Source organism: Centroberyx affinis, unplaced genomic scaffold (assembly GCF_046629955.1).
Source record: "Centroberyx affinis isolate AG114_WGS23_722 - 3 ecotype Tasmania unplaced genomic scaffold, CSIRO-AGI_Caff_v1 ptg002669l_1, whole genome shotgun sequence".
NCBI lineage: Eukaryota > Metazoa > Chordata > Actinopteri > Beryciformes > Berycidae > Centroberyx > Centroberyx affinis.
The window spans coordinates 45,716-67,615 of record NW_027280855.1 but is presented as its reverse complement, the minus strand read 5'-3'; the positions used below and the strand labels follow the sequence as shown (position 1 = coordinate 67,615).

At 42.6% G+C, this 21,900-nt stretch overlaps 1 protein-coding gene across 4 annotated transcripts; it reads left to right on the top strand.

Moving 5' to 3' along the window:
• Nucleotides 1–2,449: 2,449 nt before the first annotated feature.
• LOC139657342 (SH2 domain-containing protein 4A) lies at nt 2,450–21,297 on the top strand. 4 transcript variants are annotated; one of them, XM_071535139.1, is made up of 9 exons: nt 3,102–3,224; nt 3,335–3,432; nt 3,714–3,944; nt 7,696–7,843; nt 8,915–9,032; nt 9,899–9,937; nt 10,043–10,084; nt 11,625–11,916; nt 19,961–21,297. In XM_071535139.1, the coding sequence occupies exons 3-9, from the start codon at nt 3,758–3,760 to the stop codon at nt 20,182–20,184; spliced, it is 1,050 nt and encodes a 349-aa protein (XP_071391240.1). In that variant the 5' UTR covers nt 3,102–3,224; nt 3,335–3,432; nt 3,714–3,757; the 3' UTR covers nt 20,185–21,297. The 4 variants fall into 4 exon arrangements, with proteins under 4 accessions (XP_071391238.1, XP_071391241.1, XP_071391240.1 ...); XM_071535137.1 differs by lacking the exon at nt 3,102–3,224 and adding an exon at nt 2,450–2,592 and having other exon boundaries at nt 3,335–3,944; XM_071535138.1 differs by having other exon boundaries at nt 3,335–3,944.
• The last annotated feature ends 603 nt before the right edge of the window (nt 21,298–21,900 follow it).

Below are 21,900 nucleotides of genomic sequence, written 5' to 3'. Positions count from 1 at the left end.
CATTTCCACAATCCGGCATTTTTCTTCCCCTCAGACAATGGTGAATCTACTGATCAACATGCCATATTGTTATTCAACACAAGCAAGTCAATACCAGAGGGAAAACTGCATGCAAAGATGAGCCGGTCACACAGTTTAGTATCTAGGTTACTTTTTCATTTCATTTTATCAAAGTTAAGCGATTTTAGTTAGAAGCCTTTGTTATTATGACATCAGTCGTTGATTTGGTGCACAGTAATAAGATGTCATGGTTGTATAAAACATGTTCATTATTATAAATCTAAATGTTACAAATAGGCCAAAAAAATATCATTCACTGGATCATCAGTCATCGGTGTTGCTTCTGCTTCTCAAAACAAAGCTGAGTTGCTATGACAAAGGGAGAAGTTGCCAGGGCCAGCAAAGTTTGAGACGATTGTTCCAAAACAGTCCTGCATCCTTCTGCTCGACCACCTAGCCTGGTTCAGAAGGGCTTACATCAGACACACACGCACACACACACACACACACACTGGGCCGAACCTCAGTTGTCCTGTTTAGGGACGGTCTAGACTAGGCCGCCCTGCTGGCCAGGGAGAAGGGAGAATAAAGAGAGAGGGATGTGCTAAATTGAGATGGACTCCAGCCCAGATGCCAATTTGGACTCTGACTTGCACTTAATCCAAGCGGCCATATCGAGGTTCGGTTTGGGTCAGCACAGCTCTAATACCAATGCTGCAAGGCATCAGGACTGCTGATGTATTGTATTTAGTGAAAGCAAGACTATCATTGTGACAGCATAGTATATTTTATTGATCACAGGCTAAGCAAATGTGCTATGTTCCATCAAAATGGTTTGTCAGTCTCGCCAATTAGTACCGCAACAGCAGTAATCGCTGGCAGGAAGGTTGCTGTAGTGAAGATTAATACAGCAGGTTTAGTCTAGTCCAGCTGCCATACTGAGATGGTCCTCTCAGGAAATGAAAGAATTCATATTTGATTGCTGCTTCAACATGACCATCATCGACAAAACAATCTCTGCCAGCACTGAAGCTTGATTCGATGTTATGAAGAGCCTATGCAGGGTCTCGATAGCACATACGATGTCCTGTTATCCCCTTTTTACCTTTTGTGTGTGTGTGTGTGTGTGGTGGGGGAGTGGTGTTGCTAGGCTTTGTAGATCCATGAGGTGGCAGCATATGTTTGGAAATGTTGCCTTTGCTAACATTTTATTTCCATTTTTATTCAAATGTGTAGTTTTGTACTATATGTTCTAATGCAGTAAAGCAGGGATGTGATGATGACGTAAGTCATAGTAGACCTTCTTGTTGTTGGCCACTAGAGGATGCTGTTTACTTATAAATATGAGGCTCAGAGCTCGCTGTGTACAGACAGTATTTTTACACCAGTAGAATCACAGCAAAGACTCAGTGCTGGAGAATTATCGTTGGCCAGGTGACATGGATGGACAAAATGAAGTATGAGTTTAGACTTAAGGTAAACTGTTCCCACAAAAGAAATTTGCCTTTGGCTTCACTGTGGTAGAGTGACCAACAGACAATATAAAATAAATTGCTACTTCAATAAACACTATAAGACACATGGACATCATAACAGAGCTTCCTGATTATTTTATAAATAGTTGCCCAGAATTTGGATATATCATGTATGCCTTATTGTCCCAGCTTTGGTAGGGCAAAATATAAGGTCTAGCCAAACTAGACAAACTTTTTATAGCACCAAACTGTATCTAAAGCTCATGTTTTAATGCCATAATATAACACATTATATCATGGGCTCTGTCATTCAAAATTGCAGTAAAAAAAAAAGTAAGCTTTTAAAAGATAAAAAAAAGGTATGCGTGTGTGTGTGTGTGTGTGTGTGTGTGTGTGTGTGTGTACTGTATATCTATGTCTAGATAATGATATAAATGTCTCATTTCTATTTCACAAATGGATTTGATATTTATACAAATAACTTACTATCTTAAGTGGTTTTAGAATTAAGAATAAAGTTTGTGCATGCATATTAAATATAGTAATTAGTACTGTTGATAATTTCAGTGTTATCCAGTGGTTAACATGGCATTAAACTGTTGATGTAAAAAAACATGATGAGACAAAGAAGTTACCATCAATGTATTTATTCATTTATTTATTTATTTATTGGTGGACAAATCTTATTAATAGGAGAATCTGAGAGTTTAGATTTAGGTTTATGTTTTGTTTTGTTTTTTTTATCTCTCTCTCTCTGTCTCCAACATTTTATTTCTTTTACAACTTCTGTTATGTCTGAATTCAGCTTCCTGAATTGCTTTCTTCCTTTTTTTTTTTTTAAACAAATTATAATCTCTGTGTGTGTTTGTGTGTTCCTCATAGACAGAGAGAGAGGGAGGGAGAGAGCGAGAGAGAGAGAGAGAGAGAGAGAGAGAGAGAGAGAGAGAGAGAGAGAGAGAGAGAGAGAGAGCGAGCGAGCGAGCGAGAGACACAGAGAGAGAGTTTATGGAATGCTGTGATGTCATCAGCTCAGTCATACACACAAAGACAAGCAGGCACTCTGACTCTCCAGCTTAGTTAGCATACTCTGCTCTGGAGCGGCTGTCTACATCCCACTGTGAGTACTTCCTTCTTTAGCAAATTCTACCCTTCTCTCACACTTCCCCTTTGTTCTGTACCACTCACTTTCTCCCTTTGCTTTTCCCCCCTTTTTTTTCCATCCGCCTTTCTTTGCGCCCTACCATGTGTTTAGCAGAGACCAATCTGTATTCCACCGGTGTGATAGTTCCCCAGTCTCAGACAAACCTTTCTTTTCCCTCCAAGTGCTGCTTATGTGGTAGCCATTGTTAGACTACCCACTGTGATTGGAGGAGTCCATTGCAGTCCCCTTGTTAGAGAAACTGGTTCATGCTGTCCTGGGCTGTGACCCTGTTGATTTGTTACAACCAGCAAATGACAACGTTAAAATGGAGCCGCTATCTCATGGGAGTTTGAGGGGGGAAAAAGGAACGGGGGTGGGAAAGGGATGTGTGTGTGTGTGTGTGTGTGTGTGTGTCTGGAGGAGAAGGAGGGAGGTGGGCCACTGATGACAGAAACAGTCCCATTCCTTTGGAATCTCCTCCCATTCTCTGTGTACACTGACAGTTTAGAAAGAGGGATTGGGCTCTTCCGTACTCTTAAAGGGAGGAACAAGATAACCGACCGGAAAAGAATTTCAAAAGGAATGACTGGAAAAGAAACTTTCTACATGTAAGAAGGGGTTGAACGAACATATAGGACAATCCAACTTTGTGTATGTGAGAGAGAAGTGGAATGTTTTGGGAACTTCCAGTTTTTTATGTTGTGTTTTTTCTTGGTAGAGTGTTCCGGTGATGGCCTCCACAGCCAAAGGAAACTGACGCCTAAGGAGGGAGGAGGGAGTATCAGTACAGCTCATAGAGGAAACTGGATTTTATATGTATGTATGTGTGTGTGTGTGTGTGTGAGTGAGTGATGTGTGTGTGTGTGAGCGTGTGTGTGTGGGCATGAGTGTATGTGTCTTTGTGTGTCTGTGTGTGTGAGGATGAGTGCCTGCCTTGATTCGTGAAGATCAGTGTATACGTATGTGTGCCAGTCAGAGTGGTTTTATGGATAAAGAAGCTGTGAATGTCTCCCTCTGATGACATTGGACTATAAATCAACTATCCACCTCAAGAAGCTGTTGGCTGAAGGACAGCGCCTCCCCCCCCCCCCCCACAGCTTGGCCAGGTGGCACCTAGCGGACCCACCATCCAGCTGCCAACATGCTGCAGCAGATTCTTAAGGACATGTACATCGATCCTGATGTGCTGAACGCTCTGAACGAGGACCAGAAGAAGACCCTGTTCCTGAAAATGCGCCAGGAGCAGGTGCGGCGCTGGAAGGAGCGGGAGGAGAAACTGGAGAGAGAGGGGGGGAATGCTGAGTCCAGGCGAACAAAGCCAAAGACAGGTAAGCTGCTCCAACCCATCACCACCACCTCACTTTTTAAAATCTTTACTTCTCCCTGTATATAGCTACTTGGCGTAAGTCTTTCAACCGTACCATCCCTCACACTTTTAAACAAAGTATTTGACCGAGAGCCATCTGGCCCCTATAAAGCTATTCATCCTCAGTCCTTTTCAGTCAAGATGTTTGCACAATTTGGTGTGGATTAGTTGATGGAGAGTTACAATCCAGGATGAAGCTGAGCTGCAAAAGCATGTGTGGTTTAGCTGTGACAGACATCCTACGCCTCTAGACATCCTGTTGCTGCGGTAGCTCGAGTTTGGTTTCCTGTCACCTCAACACTTGCGCACTAATATGGGCACGTTGAAATGAGACACACTGGGTTGCAGGGTTTACCTGAACTCAATTTGGCAAGTGGAAAGTTTCCAGAAAGGCAAGCAAAACTAGCTTCCCTAAATCGCTGTGCCCATCATTTTACAGAGATTGAGACATGGAAGAAGACCTTGATGGCACTGATAGAAACGAATTTATGCTTTACACTAATATGAATTAGTTATGTTTGAATTCCTAAACACTACACCTGATTGATTAAATTGGTGAATCAGACATTTGACAGACGTCAATACCAGCCACAGACCTGAAACACAATAAAGCAGGCATCATCGTAAGATTTATTAACCCTGCACTGAATTTATTATAACAGGTATATATAATAGTGTTTAACAAGTGTTATTATGATAGGCGTTACAGCAGTTATATGGTGTATAATATTTCTTGTTTGTAATGTTCAATGTGAAGTGTTTGGAAGCGAGTGTGTGTGCGGGGGTGGGTGTGTGTGTGTGTGTGTGTGTGTGTGTGTGTGTGTGTGTGTGTGCATGTTTTGCTTTCAGGCTCTCACTTAGATCATTTTGTTCTCAGTCGTACGAAGGACTGGAAGCCTAGAACCTAAAGCAGTGGAGAGAAAAACATTCACTGGGTCAGAGATGTATAATAATAGAATAGATGGCAGATGAAAACATAGAGATGACAAGCAAAACTGCCCGCCAAGAGGAAACTGCACAAGCAATATGAATGGCAAATGGGCTTGTCAGGAGAGGTCTCTGCTCTGGGCAGATCTGATTTTGAGGAAGAGCTGTACAATAAACATACAGATATCCACAAACAAAATAATCAGGAACTCAGGAGGCTGTGAGTCTGTCCTGAAACTGGTTTGACGCCTACTGCAGAATCTTGCCTGTCTGCATTTTCTCTCCGTTGGTAGCGAGTCCCTGTGTGAGAAATCTGTGATGTAATGACTGACATACAATTTGCTCTATTTTTACATTCTACAGAAAGGCTCTTAGATGACAAGGCAAACAACAAAGTATCAAGGTGCGGAAAGATACGGTGGTTGGTGAATTGGTGAATTGGCCTAATGTGACTTTGCAGATGGTGCAAACTGCGAAAAACGTCCATCTTAACAAGTCATTTAGTCTCATATTCAGCCTTCAAGAGAACAATTCTGCCAATGGGGTGAGATTATTCCACTTGCTTCCAATGCACAAGTTTCACTTGTTTCGGGAATTCTCTACTATAAGCGTCAATATCTTGAAACAAGTCAGAATAAGGCAGATCACTGCACTACTATCAAGAAAATGACACTTGATTCTACAAAATTCCTGAAACAAGTTGATTTGCATTGGAAGCAAGTTAAATTATCTAACCCTATTGGCAGATTTCTTCACTTGTTCTAAGAAAATGGCCATTTTAGGACTCAATAATAGACTAACTGACTTGTTAAGATGGAGATTTTGGAGATTTCTGTAGTGCATTAATTCTGATTGACACAGTAATTTGATCCGTCTTGGCTAATAACAAAGCACTTATTATCAACCATCATTCAGAGAGAGAGAACAGTACTCTTTCTATCTCTTATTAATGACCAAGGCAGCTGTCCCTTGGAGTCGCCGGCCTACTGAAACACTGCTCCATACTGTAGGATAGACACTGCAGGCTTGGGTCACATGGCCACAATTCTCTACCCCGGCTTCATCTAGGGCAGAGGAAATGGTGGATAGTTACAAGTCTAGTGTTACTGTGTAAAATAGGAAGTGAATCGAGAGCCAATGCTTCAAACAATTAACGGGGTGCAAAACAGGAAGCATGCAGGAAATGTATGTGTTTGAAAAACAAAGAGAGAGTTTGATTGTATCTGGACGGCCTGCCGTGTGAGCTCACATGCTGGTTTGTTTCTATGCATAGAAATAAGTCTAGTCTCTGTAGGCTGCGGTTACCAACATGCTTTTAGCCTTTAGCCCTGTGTGATCATGAGACCTTTCTGTGGTAAACTCAGCTTGTGCTTTAAGTTGACTTGAGAGTAATGAGTGTGTATATGTATGTGGCTATACAGCGGTGCTTTTGTGTGTGTGTGTGTGTGTGTGTGTGCGTGTGCGTGTGCGTCTCACCAGGCAGACTGGTGACATTCACATGTGGCAGGGAGACCAACTGCACAGCTCAGTGTCTCGTAACACTATGGACCAAACCCTATCCAGATATGTAACCTTGGGCTTGTTCTATGGATATGGACAAATATCTTCTTTCATTTTGAAAACATTTTTCAGTCCACTGAAATTACAGTGCGCCACATTATTACAAGCTACATTTGAAATGACTGCCCATTGTACAGTGGGCCGTAAAAGAAGAACACATGTCAGGGAATCCTTGGTGACAATTTGTAAAACTTATGTTAAATCTCGCCAGTCACCTGACAGGATTAGTCTCGCCCACACCTAGACAATGGCATCATGGTGGTAGCTGTCAGTTTGTGCTGATTGCTGTTTACTGAGGTATGTTCTGACTGCTTTGTTTTCACAGTCATCCTGCTATGCCCTGCTGGAATGCTATCCACAGGGCTGGCTGGCAAAACCAGTTCACTATGAAAGTATGTCATCCTGTTTTCCAACAAACTCTCACCCTCTGAGCCTGTGTCAGCTGCTTTATTTCTATAAAGTAGTCTCTCTTTGTTCCCAGGCATAGGCGCAATGGTAGTGACATTTTGTGTGTGTGTGTGTGTGTGTGTGTGTGTGTGTGTGTGTGTGTGAGGGGGTGGGGCAGGAGGACGGGGTTCTCACCTGTCCACTCTGTTTTTATCATCCACATGAGGGTCTTGTTTCCTACATCAGTGTCTTAAACCGTGCTTCTTGGGCCCCACCATCTGTTGCTCATATCTGTCTATGAACCAGCACAGCGGTTTCAACCCATCAAAGGGCCTGTTGATGACCAGAGCTAAAACAGAGCAGGCTTGAAGTTAGCAACCGTTCCCAATGAGAGATATGAGGACAAAAACTGATTCCTACTCAGGGCGTCATGTTTACAGATTATGCCTCAGGTCTCAAAAGAAAGTAGTATGTATAACATTTTGATTACACTGAGCAACATTTGGCTGCTGACTGAACATGATGCATATTGTTATGTCTCACTAGTAAACTGATAATTTGTATGCAGATGTTATGATTCTGTTTTGCATTACTGACAAACAAAAGCAGCTTAAACATGTCATGGTTGTCATAACATAGAATTTGCATTGTGATGAGGTATCTCACATGGGAATGGAAAAATCATAATAACTGGTGTAAGAAGAGTTTACAGTATTCAACATTCGGTTTTAGTTTTTGTTCCTTGAGCCTGTTACATGCCTTGAGTAAATGGTCTTTGGATAATTCAACACATAGATTAACTCATATTATGTGTGTGTGTGTGTGTGTGTGCCCTGCAGCCAACAGTAAGAATGTGAGCTGGCTGCTTGGTCGGGATGGAGACGTGGCGGTCATTGTGATTGGAGAGGTGGACGAGCTGAAGACCTCCAAAATCATCTGCTCAGGGTTTGGGGAAAAGAAGACGCCGAGCCTTCAGAACAACGCATGGTATTACACTTTTCTACTGTGGAACAAACAGCAACCCATTTAATTACAGGCAGTGAGCAATATGTAACATGCATTAATAACTTTTGATAGACAAAACAAGTGACAACTATTGATTAAAAAGATTAATATTGCACTGAATCACTCAGATAAATGAACAGCTACTATTAAGGTGTATGCTGCTCCATGATGATGAGATAACTAGGAGACTTATTTTATGCCTAAGGTAAATTAATTGCTAAAACTAGGGATAACCATCAAGAAGACTAATGGTTGACTTCTTTGTCGTTATAATTTAATTACTTAGAAGGAATCCACAATCAGACTATAGTCATCCTTAATGACTTAAGTTGCAGTTTGTTTGCAATTCACTTTACTGGGGATAGATTCACATAAAAACTGCCCCACGAGCCCCAATAATTGTGCTACCAAACACATGGATTCCCACACAAATTCACAAAACACTCCCAAGATAGTCTTCAACATAAATCTGACAATAACACATGCCTATCATTCACATACATAGTCCTAATATCCATTTAAACAAACAGGAATTCCTCTAGTTAGAGAATTTTAATGAAGACACTCAAATTATAGTACAGATTTGCTGAATATGTAAATCAACAACCATTAAAGTGTTATTATAGTATACTGTAGCTGTGGCTAACAGCTAATTTACTGGGGCAATTAACTGCATCATTCATCTTAAAATTATCTAATTAATAACCTTAAACCTACTGGTTATCACTCGTTCTTGTTTGTATATCAATAGCTATTATTTAATTTACATAAACTTGTTATCATTAATTACCACCTGATCGGCTAATGACTCATAGCATCTTGTTCACAGACTGAATCTAACGGGTTATCCCACAGACACTTAAGATTACAGATAACAGTTTCTGCTCTAACATTGATTGTGGTATAGCATTAAATAAAGAATATGGTTAAGAAACTGTCAGAAAACTGGATATATAGCAATCATTTGAAATCATGTTTTGTGAAAAATAAAGAACATATCTATATGACATGCAAATATAAATAGACATGGCATCATCTGATTCTGTTTTGCAGCCATCAGGAAAGTATCTTGAAGAGCAATTTGGTACACAGAAGAGCCGCAGAACCTGCCAGGACTGAGAGGGAGAACCTCCCTCCTAAAACACAACCTGGAATACCGCTTAATTTAAAGGTGTGTGGTGTGTTGGTGTGTGTATCTGTGGCCCCAAAGAGCAGTGATATCCAAATAACATCATCTATCAGACCCACTTGTCTGCCCTTATAGTCCCTTTACTTCCCTTTTCCCCTTAACCTTTGCTTTTTAACCAATCCACATTCTCTCATCTATTCTCCATCCCATACCCAACATCTCCCCCACTTCATTTTGTTTAGCTCTTTAATCACTTTTTCTTATCTGCAAGTCATTAATGTTTGTGAAAGTTATCATTTATTAGCTTTTTAAGCACATCTGGTCTATTTTTGGGGAATATATTTTGTATCAAAGTAAGCACTCAAAGCGTATCATTTCCAGGATGATGATATTTTGTGTATGTGTGTGTGTGTTTGTGTTTGTGTGTGTGTGTGCTTGGCTGTGAGTGAGCTGTTGATTTTGGAGTTGGGGGATGCCTCCTTTTTCACGCTATCTTAAAAAGAGATTTGCTGCGTTGTCATGGTAACGCTGCACACACTGAGCCAGAGTGAGCCTGGGTGGACAGTCTCATCTGGCCTGACCACGATGATTCTCCACGCTAAAGCTGCATGCTGCTCGCTCAGTGTAAACAGGCGCATCCCGGCCAGGCATTCATTAATTTTTTTCCTGCCATCATGAAGTCACAGCCAGTTTACGGATGTTGTGGATTTGTATTTATATGATGCAGTATTTAATAAAGCACTCTACAATCATACACAGAACATACCAAAACCAGAATTGAACGCAAGAGATTTGTTTTTTTAAAGTGCCTGCGAGTTCCAGTTATGTTACAGAACTGATTCAAAGTGAAGGAGGGTGACGTGTCGTTTGTATCTTCTAACATGGCACCATTTCTCCCAAACCAACAGGGGAACTGTGAGGAAGTCAGCACTTTACTCCCTCTGCAGGTGAGTCGCGGTAACTGACTGCTGTAATTGTCCACTCACTGAGCTCTGTGGTCTTGGGTTACATGGCCTTGTAATACTTGTGTAATGTCTTTGTTAAACCCACAGGTGTCAGTGAGTGAGCACTCATCAACTCTGGCAGCAGAAAAGGTATTTGTGAGTTTTTAAATGCACTGTAGAAGAATTGTGCAACTCCTTCTAGTTGCTGTAGTGCCATTTGTGCTTTTTTTAAACAATTTACTGCTCTCAGTGTACATTCAGAAATGTATTCTGATGTGACTACTGTTGGTGTTTTACAATGTTTGATACAAAGCAATGGATTATTAATTGTCTAGCGGTTTGTCATCTGGATTGAACGATTCATTTTAAAACACATTCTTCACATACAACAAAATGCCATTAGCAGTACAGTCATCCGCTCCGCTCCGGCTCTTTTAAAATGTGGCTTCACTGCGTCTACGTGTCTCGCAGAGCAGTCCCACCCTCTCTGAGTAACAGGAAATGGTGGTTAGGCCAGCTGTCCCCTCACTCTCAGCCTCGCTCCAGATCGTCTTTCTCCCAGCATTCCCCCTCTATGTTCCAGCTTGTCTAGGCTGCCCAACCCCTCGTAGCTCTCTCTGGGGAACAGCTGAACTGAACTGTCCTCCCACTGGCTCCATCATCACTCCAGCCTTGGGTTGTCTGGGGAGTAAGCTTTCTCTCTTTTTCTCTCTCTCTCTCTCTCTCCCTCTCTCTCTCTCTCTCTCTCTCTCTCACTCTCTCTCTCTCTCTCTGTTTGTGTGTGTGCAAGTGTGTGTGTGTGTGTGTGTGTGTGTGTGTGTGTGTGCAGGTGACACGTACTGAGAGAACAGCTGAATCACCGAGGCAAGGCAGGATTTCTGGACTGCCCTAGAACAGATGGTTGATGAACTTGATCAGGGAATTAAAACGCCAGAGATAGAGAATGCGTCAGTCGCAGATGGATGGGATTGTGGGATAGTCTCCCGAGGTTTGGGCGAGTGCGCTCTCCTCTGTTCTCTCGTTGCCCCTCCTCTTTGCCACAGAAGGAAACTGCCCTTTCACTCCTTATATCTATACCAGACTCTCCGTTTAACAGGCCCCTACACATCTCTGGCCAACCCATGCTTATGCGGCAATGAACATCCACACCTTAGGAGGTTTGGCTGGTCTGACAGCCAAGAATTTCTGCCTAAGCCTCCCTTTCCACGATTCATTATTTCATTGAATGTGTTGTCTGTAGATAGAGTGATTTGCTTCTGGAAATCAGGTAGGGGCTGGTTTGGTACTGCAGATGTACAGTAGCTGTGCCTGTTGCTAGTGCTACTGCAGGCTTTCTCGAGTTGATTTGAGAAAAAGGTGTTAGAGAGGGAGGGAGGCAGGCAGAGCGAAAGAGAGAGGAGAGAATCAGATCGCTGATCAGGAAGGCATAAGATTAGGAAGGGAGATTAGTGAGGCAGCTTGATGCTCAAGTCGCCTTATAATTTCCCCTCCACATACCCTTAAACTTTTAAGCAGCGGTCATAGTTCTGTGTGTTTCATTTTGGCATAGTGTGGTCATTTGGGAATTGTAATTTGGTAAATCATTTATCTAATGATTTAATCAAACATGACAGTAATTCCACTGTATGTGAATTAGCTGTCAACACTGATCGCTCTTTGCTGTCCTCTTTTGTCACTCTTCCCTCTGCAGCCTGAGCTGAAGTCAGGCAGTGCAACTGAGGAGAAGTCGGTTCCCCAGCCCTCCATCTGCTATAGACCTCCCATGAGAACTAGCCCCATCAACGTGAGACCAGCTTCTGCAAATGCGGGACCAGGCTCCGCCAACATAAGACCCAGTCTTGCAAATCTGAGGCTGGCCACTGCCACACCATCCCCTGTTGCCAGCAGCACTGCCAAAATAGACTGTGGACTAACATCAGCCACCAAAGCCAGCCTTAACCCACAGGAACCCCAGAAGCCCCAGGAATCACTTGGTGGCAAAGGTGAGCGACTAGAGCATCATGGGTTAGAGTGCATTCTGGGTCTGGTGTCAACACAAAACAACCAGAAAACATGTATTAACCCACTTTATACATACCATGACATTTTAAATCTTCTTAACTCTTATTTCACAGGCTGCAATTTGCATTTTCATGCATTTGGTGAATGATAATTTCATGCTTATACTACAACACTTCAACTTCGAAAAATCAATTAATCCTTTTCAATAAAACATTTGCTGTCTCCCAGAGAAAAACAAATGCATAGCAGCTGCTGAAGTAAAGTTTTATTCTAGGTGTGTTAGATGTGCTTATTTTTCTAATCCTGACTGTCTTTGGCTTGCTGGCTAATCAAGAGAGACGCAGAAGCAACCATATTAACAAAGACTCTTCCCATCAGGGATGAACACAGTTAATGGAGACTAAGCATAATACTATTACTCAATTAAACAACATCCCTGAATTAGAGAGATCATACTCTTCTCAGCCATTTGGGGACTATTCAAGAATATTTCTTTCTTTCTTTTATCATATTATTAGGGGTTCAGGCACGTAGGGCTGAAACCCTTTTGTTTTTGTTAGGATGCTTTGTCTTCTTTTTCTTCTTCTTCTTTTACTGCCCTAAAACGATCTGTACCTCAGAGGCCGGAAGTCCTAGAGCAATTACATTTGTTGGATAGGTTTCAAACCCCCCCACTATTCAGGCAACAGGGCGTTATAACAAGCAACTTTACATTTGGGCCAATAACTACTGAACCATAACGTCTAAAATCTATATTTTCCCCCTCAAATTCCTTGGATCCATTATACATATGGATTTTCTTTTCTGCCATTTTGGATTTTATGCAAAATAATTTTTTTGATATTTCTCCTTAAAAGTTGATCCAATCGAATCATAATTTTGCACACAGCATATAGGGACTTCCTAGATTCAAATTTAGAAAATTCAAAACTGTTTGGCCGTGGGGCACATATGCAATTGAGAGGGAAGACACACACAGAGGAAGTGGGGCATAAGATAAGATAAGATAAGATATCACTTTATTAATCCCTGTGGGGAAATTCGGGTATTCGGCATAATCCCTAAACACTTGATGCTATAGCAACCAAACTTCAGATACATATTTGGGATGGACCCCAAAGTGTGACAGATGCTCCATAGCGCCACCATCAGGCCAACCTTTTTTTTTTTTACATTTCTCTTACAAGGTTGCCTACAAAATATGTCAGGCACCATTTCAGCTGCAGTTGCAGGACTGTCACTGTCTATTTTTGAGATGTAGAACTTTAAAAAATTATGAATCAAGCTTATATTCTCATTGTCAAATCATTTGCCCATGGGCTTTGACCCCACTAGTGGCCGCTTGTGGCCATATTGATTATTGTTTTTATTACATTTGTTCTATATTAGATAGTACATAGTGGAGAGCGACAGAAGAAAGAAGTGAGGGGTGGATGACATACAACAAGTTTGTGAGCTGGATTTGAGCCGACAATATTGCAAGTAGCTTATATGACAACCACCTCAGGCCACTGAGCCAACCAGAGAACCCCGTTTCAGTGCTACTTCTCAGAGAGTTATAATGGCTGAGTAGAGTTGAGCAGAACCAGTCTGAACAAAGTTCATAGTAGATAGGTTTCTGCGTGCTGCAGCTAGAGAGAGGGATTTATTTTCCCAAACCCGGTCTGCTTGCCAAATAGTGCCTCAGCCCGCTGGAATCTTTATGGACTGGCAGACTAAAAAGAGGCCAGCCTTGAGGGGAAAAAAGCTTATGTGACTGGGATTTGTGTCATGGTCCCACATCGCTCCTGCACACCTGCTTGTTTGCTAGCTCCTCTATTGTCTCCGCTGCGGATGGGTACATGTTAGCAACAAAAATTTGAATAAACATTGTAGATCGGCAACTAAAGCTCATTGGTCAGTAGAAAATATCAGCCATGTGAAACTGATTTGGTCACTTGTGGTGCATAGTCGGTTAGCCAGATCAAGTCTGATCCTGAAGGGCTGAGTTGACATAAAATGGAAACGCCAGTCCTTCAGTAGCAATATCAAGGGATACTTAGGATTTATTTATCCTAGTATTAATATTGTTGGTGACGGAAAACATTAAACTCACTTGAAATTTATGTTTTTTTCCCTATTCAGTTATTTGGCAGGATTATCAAATACGCCCTACACCAAAGCTATACTTTAATGGCACTCTGCATTCACTCTACATGAAATGGTTAGCCTGACATCATCAGATAGTTTTATGGAGATTAAATATAGCAAAAATATAGCACTCCACATTTTACCCCAACTTCACCTTAGACAATTCTTAAATACTAGATCCAGCAGCATATTAAAATAGACTGTACATTTCAGATTTAATGCATACAATGTTTATACACAAAGAGAAGCAGGGCTAAGTGAGAAATAATGCCACACCCTGTTCCGCTGCTACTAGATTTCCATCCAAACCATGTATTTTTAAATCATCGTTGAACAAAATCTAATCATCTTCTTCGTCATGTATTAGGTTGTCTTTGCTGTCATTAAACTGACACTAAATGGTAAGAATTGGTAACTTTGTAATACTAAAAGTCATAAGGGGAGAATGGCAGTGAAACTAGCCAATTAATTGCATCCCTCACAAGCATTACATTTAAAATGGAACAAAGGTTAATCAAGTGCAGTGGCATGAAGGCCATGAAGGAAGAGAAAATCAAGCAGAAGATGAATCTAGAGGTGGCGGCTTCCCCAGTGTACAGATTGGAGTTTACCCCTGACCAAAATGAACAGCTTTTTTATCTTGTTATGAAGCAGACTCTCTAATATAATTTGTCCCTCTGCTTACCAATTTATCACCACCTTTCCCTCAGTTTTCACAAACCTCTAGGATGCTTGTATCAGTGGTTTTTGTGTCTTTTGTCTGGATTGTCCTACTCCCACTCTCTTATCTCTATCTTTGACCATGCACATGTTTGCTGTGTAAATAGTGCAGATTATTTTAGGCTCCTCTAAAGCCTTTCTGATTAACGGGTATCTAAGGCTTTACCTTGAGATGAATGGTGCTGTCAGTGAATCTTACACAAATTACCCTTGCACCATGATATGGTGCTCCCCAGACTCCCTGGCTGAACTGAGTACCCAATTTCATGAATTGCCCACATACTCATTCACCATACAGTGACCCAGTTATGCAGAAAGACAGATGCAAGGGAGGAGTTAGCACCATCCAGTGGAAAACAAGGATACTGTAGGAAATCCTCCACTAGAGTAGGTGGATAGAAAACCTCATCTCCACCAGGTCCCTCTGCTGGAAAAATGCTGAATCTACAATGAAGTGAGGAGGTTTGCGTTGATCCAGATACACTTCATGCAGGAAAAAAACACTACAAAATTTGCAGGTTTCTTACTCTGATAAAGCATTTAGTTGCAAGCCTAGTTGAGTTTTCTAGGATACAACAAATAAACTGCTTAATTTTTTTTTTTAAAAACACACAGGATTATCACCCTGATCTTGTGTTGTGGGCCAGCTCAATTGGAACTGATTAAGCAAAGATTTTTAAATAGACTGGTCCAATTGGGCTATTGCAAATAAGCTGGAAAGAAAAACATCAGATTTTACTTTTTCATCATAATTTTCCATCTGATCTTGAGAAGTTGGCTGGATCAACAACTTGCATAGTTAGTGTAGTTCAAGAGTAATGCAAGAAATACTGGAGCGTCTACACCCTCAGGTTGGATATTTAGTGTGATAGTTTTAGAACTAAATACAACGGTGCAATTGCCAACTTAATATCAGCTGAGGGAAATTTTGTCTATGTGTGCATCACCTCCTTCAGACAAATGCACTGTGACACTTGCTGGATGCTCCTAATAAGATCACACACCGACAGACAGTTCTGCCAGGTTGTGTGCATGTGCATTTATTTGCCTGCATGTTTTCTGATACTTGTTAAAGATAGTTGAATGGAAAATCACCCCTAGATTTCTGAAAACAGGCAAATCTCTCCAAAAACTAGACACAACAGAGGCAACACTCTCTTAATAATGTCATCAAGAGACAAATCCTGGAAGTCCTCCCTTAGCTGTGAGCGGGAGAATCAACACAGTAACGGTATCTGTGATATTAAAGGGACATAGTCACATGTTCTGATTTATTGAATTTAGCATTATAATGAAACTAATTCTGACTTGTCCACAAAGCCAATTCATTAATCCAATGTCATTGAAGTAGCACAAGGTATTGTGTTCTGATGATATCACAGATTAGAGTCTCCGTTCTCTTGTTTCTCGCTTTGGGAGAGATTTACTCATGTTCACAGATATTGATTGAGCTGTCCAGTATCATTAGATCAACATATTCAGATTATGTTTTAAGGGGGATTTCTGCGTTGATTTAACTGAGGAGTTCCTCTCCCCTTGTTAGACTATCAAGTAATAAGCCTATTTGTGGATGCGTGTGTGTGTGTGTGTGTGGGTGTGCGTGTGTGTGTGTGTGTGTGTATGTGTATATATACCCACACACACATTTGTGAGTTTGCATTTTGCATTTGCAACACCAGGGCGGTCCGCTGGAGAAGTAAGCAAATAACAGACTGCAGGAAAGCAGGCAGAGGGAGAGGAACGGCTGGTGAGGTGGGAGGTGAGGTGGGTTGTACACAGTGCTGAATAAATGGGTCTTGACTTGGGACAAAAAACTACTGACAGAGTGTCTTATTCCCTGACAATGGCAGGAAACGTGCTCCAAAGGGAGGAGGCCCTATAGGATAAGGCTCATGTCTCAGCTGTTTTCTTTTGCATGTGGGTAATTACAAGCAGTCCTGCATCCTGTGAGCAGAGAGTATGGCTAGGCTTCTAGGAAATAAGTAAATTGGTGATATACTGGAATAAGGTGCAAGGCCACGTAATGCCTTTGATGTAGAAGATTAGAAGACTTAATAATCAATATGTGCATTTATAGATAGCCAGTGAAGATACACTAAAACTTGGCATGTGTTCACGTATTGTAGTTCATGAGTTCTCAGGCTGCTGAGTTTTGAATAAGCTGGATGTTTCTAAGTGTGGGGTTGGTAGAGAGCAGTGCATGACAGTCATTGACTCTTGAAAAACAAATGCATGAATCAGGTCATTTTTTTAGTTCAGTAACAGAGAGGACATGACTGAAGATACTCTCTAAAGTGAAAGTATGTTGTTCTGGATATTGCCTTGATGTAATTGTCAAAGGTCTGGATCAAAGATAACACCAAGACATTTTACAGAATCCTTTAGAGTAACTGTGTGTGAAATTAGGAGAGACGTCTGATAAGTGAGTTCTCTGCAGGTTAGGGGCTAGAAGGAGCATTTCATTTTTGTCTGCACTGAGGAGAACAAAGTTGCCTGTCATCCATCTTTGGTTGTCTAAAACACAGTTTAGCTTTGTTATATTAGCAGGTGTTGCTGCTATGTAAGTTATGCATCATCTGCATAAAATTGAAAGAGAATGGCATAATTATGGATAATCTTACGAATGGTAAGGGATGCGTGTGGAGTAAGTGTGAGAGGATCTGTGAGAAGTGAACCTGGGGGATGCCGGAATATGTCTGTGCGTGCGTGTGTGCGCGCGTGCGTGCGTGTGTGTGTGTGTGCTGGTTGGATTTCGGGGGCAGTCTGTTGGGGAAAGTGTGCATATGATGTGCGCATATGTATGTGGGCATGAAAGTGTATCAATCTCCAACAGCTGGCAGCATGTATGTGTGTGTCAGTGTGTGTGTGTGTGTGTGTGTGTGTGTGTGTGTGTGTATAAACCCCTCTCTTTCCGTTGCCTTTCCTCTCCTCTCTTCACCTTCAGAGGGAAGGACACACATTCCAGTGCTGCTTCCCGACTCTGGCCCTGGGCGACGCTCGGCCAGAGCTGATAAGTGACAGGGGCCCCAGCCCCCACACATGATCCCCCCCACCTCACCCCACACACACACACACACACACACCTCCCCTCCTCCCTGCCCTTCAGTCCACAGACGTGCTGCTCCGGAATTCTGCCCTCTGCCCCACTTCTGCCCCCCCTCCTCCGCTCTTTCTGCCAGAGACGAGGAGGTCTTTAAAGAGATAGATTGGTCTTTAATTTTGGTGCTAGCCTGGTCAGTGACACTGTGCCCCGCCCCATCTCTTTGTCCTCCCCTGTACATTTATGAGCTGGACTGAGATGTGAAGAGAGGCGTCCGAAAGCTCAATTGGAGATTCACCATCTTCACAAGTGATTTAATGCAGATATAATCATTTATTGTAATAAGGGGGGGGGGGTTCACAGCTAACTCCGATGACGTATTTCCACGCTGTTTCTGCTCAGTGAGAGTCCATCAACTGATCTTTGAGGTTGAGTTTCAGGCAGAATGGTGTGAACATTTTTGGGTGTGTTATGACAGGTTGGTCAGGATGTAGCTATACCTATTGATAGATATCATGTTTTTGCTTTATGTGATGCATTTTTTTTTATGTAGGAAATAATCCAAAAAGAAAAATATTATTTGTCGTTATCGCTTTATCACAGTCTTTGTGCAACAGTGTTGTACTGTTATACACTAACACACTAACACCAATGCTCTCTCTCTCTCTCTCTCTCTCTCTCTCTCTCTCTGGGTATTAAGCATTCCACTCAGACCAGCACCAAGGCTCTGAGCTCAAAAAACTCTCTGACCATGAGTGTGTATGTGCCTATGACTCTGTGTTTGTGAGTGTTTGTGTGTGTGTGTGTGTGTGTGTGTGTGTATGTGTGCTCACTGCGTGCTTGAATGTGTGTCTGCCTCAATTGCTGGAGCCTATCCAAGGTTTCCGTGGTGACCGCACAACACAACGAGACAATCAGAGGCAAGCCCACGCAGCGCGGCAAGAGGACATTAACACAGGAACTGCGGGTCAGGGGGCAGAGGAAGGCAGGGCGAGAGAGGGGGAGAGGAAGATGAAGAGGAAGGTGGAAGGAGGTGTTAGAGCCACAGGGAAAGGGGTGAGCGAGAGAGGGCAAAGAGAAAAAGGAGAGTAAACAACAATAAACAATAACACAACCTTAAAGGCTACTTTAGGCCGCTCTCTTTCATGCCTGCAAGACATCAAGAGCTTTAAAGGTTTCCTGGCCCCAGGAGTGCCTGTGCGGTTTTGGCTGTACCCTACCTCTGTGTGTGACTCTGTACTATGCTGTGGTGTTAGTCAGAGACGGCTGCATGCGTGACTGAATCCGTGAGCAGGAGGGCTGTGTGCGAGGGTGTGTGTTTGTCTGTTTGTGTGTGTGTGTGTGTGTGTGTGTGTGTGTGTGTGTGTGCGTGTGCATGCATGGACCTGAATGTAATGTGAGAATCTGTGTGTCTTTTGAAATTCAACTGTTAGAAAACGTGTCTATGCTTGTGCATGTTTTCACTGTGTGTGTGTGTGTGTGTGTGTGTGTGTGTGTGTGTGTGTGCATTTGTGTGTGTGTGTGTGTGTGTGTTTGTGCGTGTGTGTGTGTACGCACGCGGGCGCTCTCACATATCTCTGTCCCCCGGGGATGACGCTAAAAATATGTGGCTCCTCAAGCCTTCTGGTGTCTGAGCAGCGTCTGTCTGCTCTCCATTGCTGTCCCTGTGGCCCCCCCCCACCCCTCCTCCCTCCACTCCCCCCCCTCCCCCCTGTTACTCCTGTTCCATCCATTCCTCCCTCAATTACACCCTCTTCCAAACACAGTGCCTCGGCAAGCACACACACACATACACACACACACACACACACACCAACTACACCCAGCTGTGTCCCTGCTACACTTCCACTGAGGATGACCTCTGTTCTGCTGCAGCCAGAGTGGGATAGAGGGAGGGGGATGAAAAGGAGAAGAGAAAAAAAATAAGGTAGAAAAGAGTGGAGAAGGAAGGGGCAAACACAGAATTTTGGAGGAGAAATCCTGTCGAGTTGGAAATGCCGGACATCTGCTTTCACAACAACAGTATCTGTTGAGCAGGTTTCACTATGGCAGGCAGTTATTCAGTTAACCCATATGTTACAGCAGTAATTCTCAGTTTTCAGATCCTAAAGAAATCTCTCCCTCTCTTTGTTCAGATATCCGTGTGGTGGAAGCGTCTCGGAGGGCCGGGTCTGAGGAGGCCGGGTCCAGCGGGAGCGCGGCGACCTGCGCGGGGCGCGGCCGGGTGGCTCAGCTCATGAAAACCTTCAGCGCCGAGAGCCCCGCACCCCAGACGCAGACCCCGTCCCGCAGCAACAAGCCCCCTATCCCCAGCAAACCTGGCCACTTGCGCCTAATGACCACGCCCTCTGTTAGGTAATCCATATACAGCGATGAGCAGACCACCCGCCCAGCTCCATGCGTCCCCACGCTTTAATAAAAAGCCACACTGGACACTGTCGGACACCCAGCGTGGAGCCTTTGCCGGTGCGTTAATGGGATGGGGTCCTCCACAGGTGGTTCTCAGAAATGGTAATGCTCACGCCATTGCTATCACTCCCAAAGAAAAGCAATGAAAATGTCAGTCATGCTTGAATGTTATGTTGTTGTTGTTTTTTTCTTTTTTTGGATGCTGCAGTACTGTAAACACTCTTTGTGGGAAAGAAATTCCAAAGCAATTGATTGCAATTGAATTTTCTTTTTTGTATCACTTACACCCCTTCTGCTTTTTATATATTTGCCAGGGAATTTATGATTATCATATATGTATTCACTTGCAGTTGATGCTTTCCAAACTTGTTTCCAAACAAGCAACATGTGGATCAATAACACCTCATTCTAACGTGCGGTTTTGAGTCCTTTTCACAAAGCCTGTACACTCAAGATTGTTTACTCGTTAGTGCCATTAGGTTGATCATTCATGAGACAGTCTGCATTAGCTCATATGCAGAGACGAGTGTGGTTCAGTGTTTTTCTTATGAATCTTGAGTCGAGCTCTTCATTTTCTTTGTTGAACAAATTAATGGGCATGGACAAGCAGAAAACAGGGTAAAACAGGCACAGTAGGGTCCTTCATCCCACTGCCTTCTCCCTGGGAATAGCATAGGCTTGTTTACTTGTCACAGTGCAATGTATGTTTTCCTCTGCCACCTGGCAATAGCCTCACTGCGACCTGTTGTGGACCAATGACAGTGCCAAATGCCTCGTCTGTCTCTCCCAGTGGATCAAACCCTGGCAAGTTAGACAGTCGCTGCCAAATAATCATGCTCCGCTCTGTGTTACTCTTCCATTATTGTTCTCCATTTTCTCAGTATTCTGTTTTACTGATATGTGTGGTTGTACTTTGTGTTTTTTTTATATTTTCTATAGGGAGAATGTTTTGTAATGGGATATTTAACACTACTAAGATGCTCACATGTAATACTGAGAGACATCTGTGTTTGTGATGTCGAGCTTGTATGGTGCAATCAAAGAAACAATAAAATAGCTTAACCTCTGTAGCCAGTAGAGTTTTTATATGAATTCTGTCTCTCTCTCTCTGTGTGTGAGTGTGTGTGTGTGTGTGTGTGTGTGTGTGTGTGTGTGTGTGTGTGTGTGTGTGTGTGCGTGTGTGTGCGTGTGTGTGCATGTGTGTGCGTGTGTGTGCTGCTAAATTGGCATAACTTTCCGTATTTATCCAACTTGGAGTGAATGTTTTTCATCTTTAGTTGAATATGTGTTAAGTGAAAAAAAAACATCCTTCATAGTGGAATAAAACATCACTTTTCTAACCTCTTTTCGTTGTTTGCCATGCATTTAAAGCAAGCAAACAACAATATCATAATTTCTCCTATAATCACAAATGTACATATGAGATGGGAAACTTTGATTAGCGCGATGTATCCCACAGCACTGCCATGTGGTGCTAACTAGCTCATACTCAAAATAAGTCATTTCTAAATATGTCCAACTACAGCAAGTAGACCTGCATGCATAACCAGGGCCATTTGTAAAATCTGAATTTTAATTTCAGCAGGGCTAAACATCCACCCCCACGCTTGTTAACTGTGCTCAGACATTTCTCGCTAAATTTCCAGTAAAGCTGCTCCCCAAGCTT

Excerpts from the sequence above, each read along its gene's own strand:
- LOC139657342 (XM_071535137.1), top strand. The coding sequence starts at position 3,758 with ATGCTGCAGCAGATTCTTAAGGACATGTACATCGATCCTGATGTGCTG. Across the intron at positions 3,945-7,695 it reads GCGAACAAAGCCAAAGACAG|CCAACAGTAAGAATGTGAGC; the intron begins GTAAGCTGCTCC and ends TGTGCCCTGCAG. Across the intron at positions 10,085-11,624 it reads CAACTCTGGCAGCAGAAAAG|CCTGAGCTGAAGTCAGGCAG; the intron begins GTATTTGTGAGT and ends TTCCCTCTGCAG.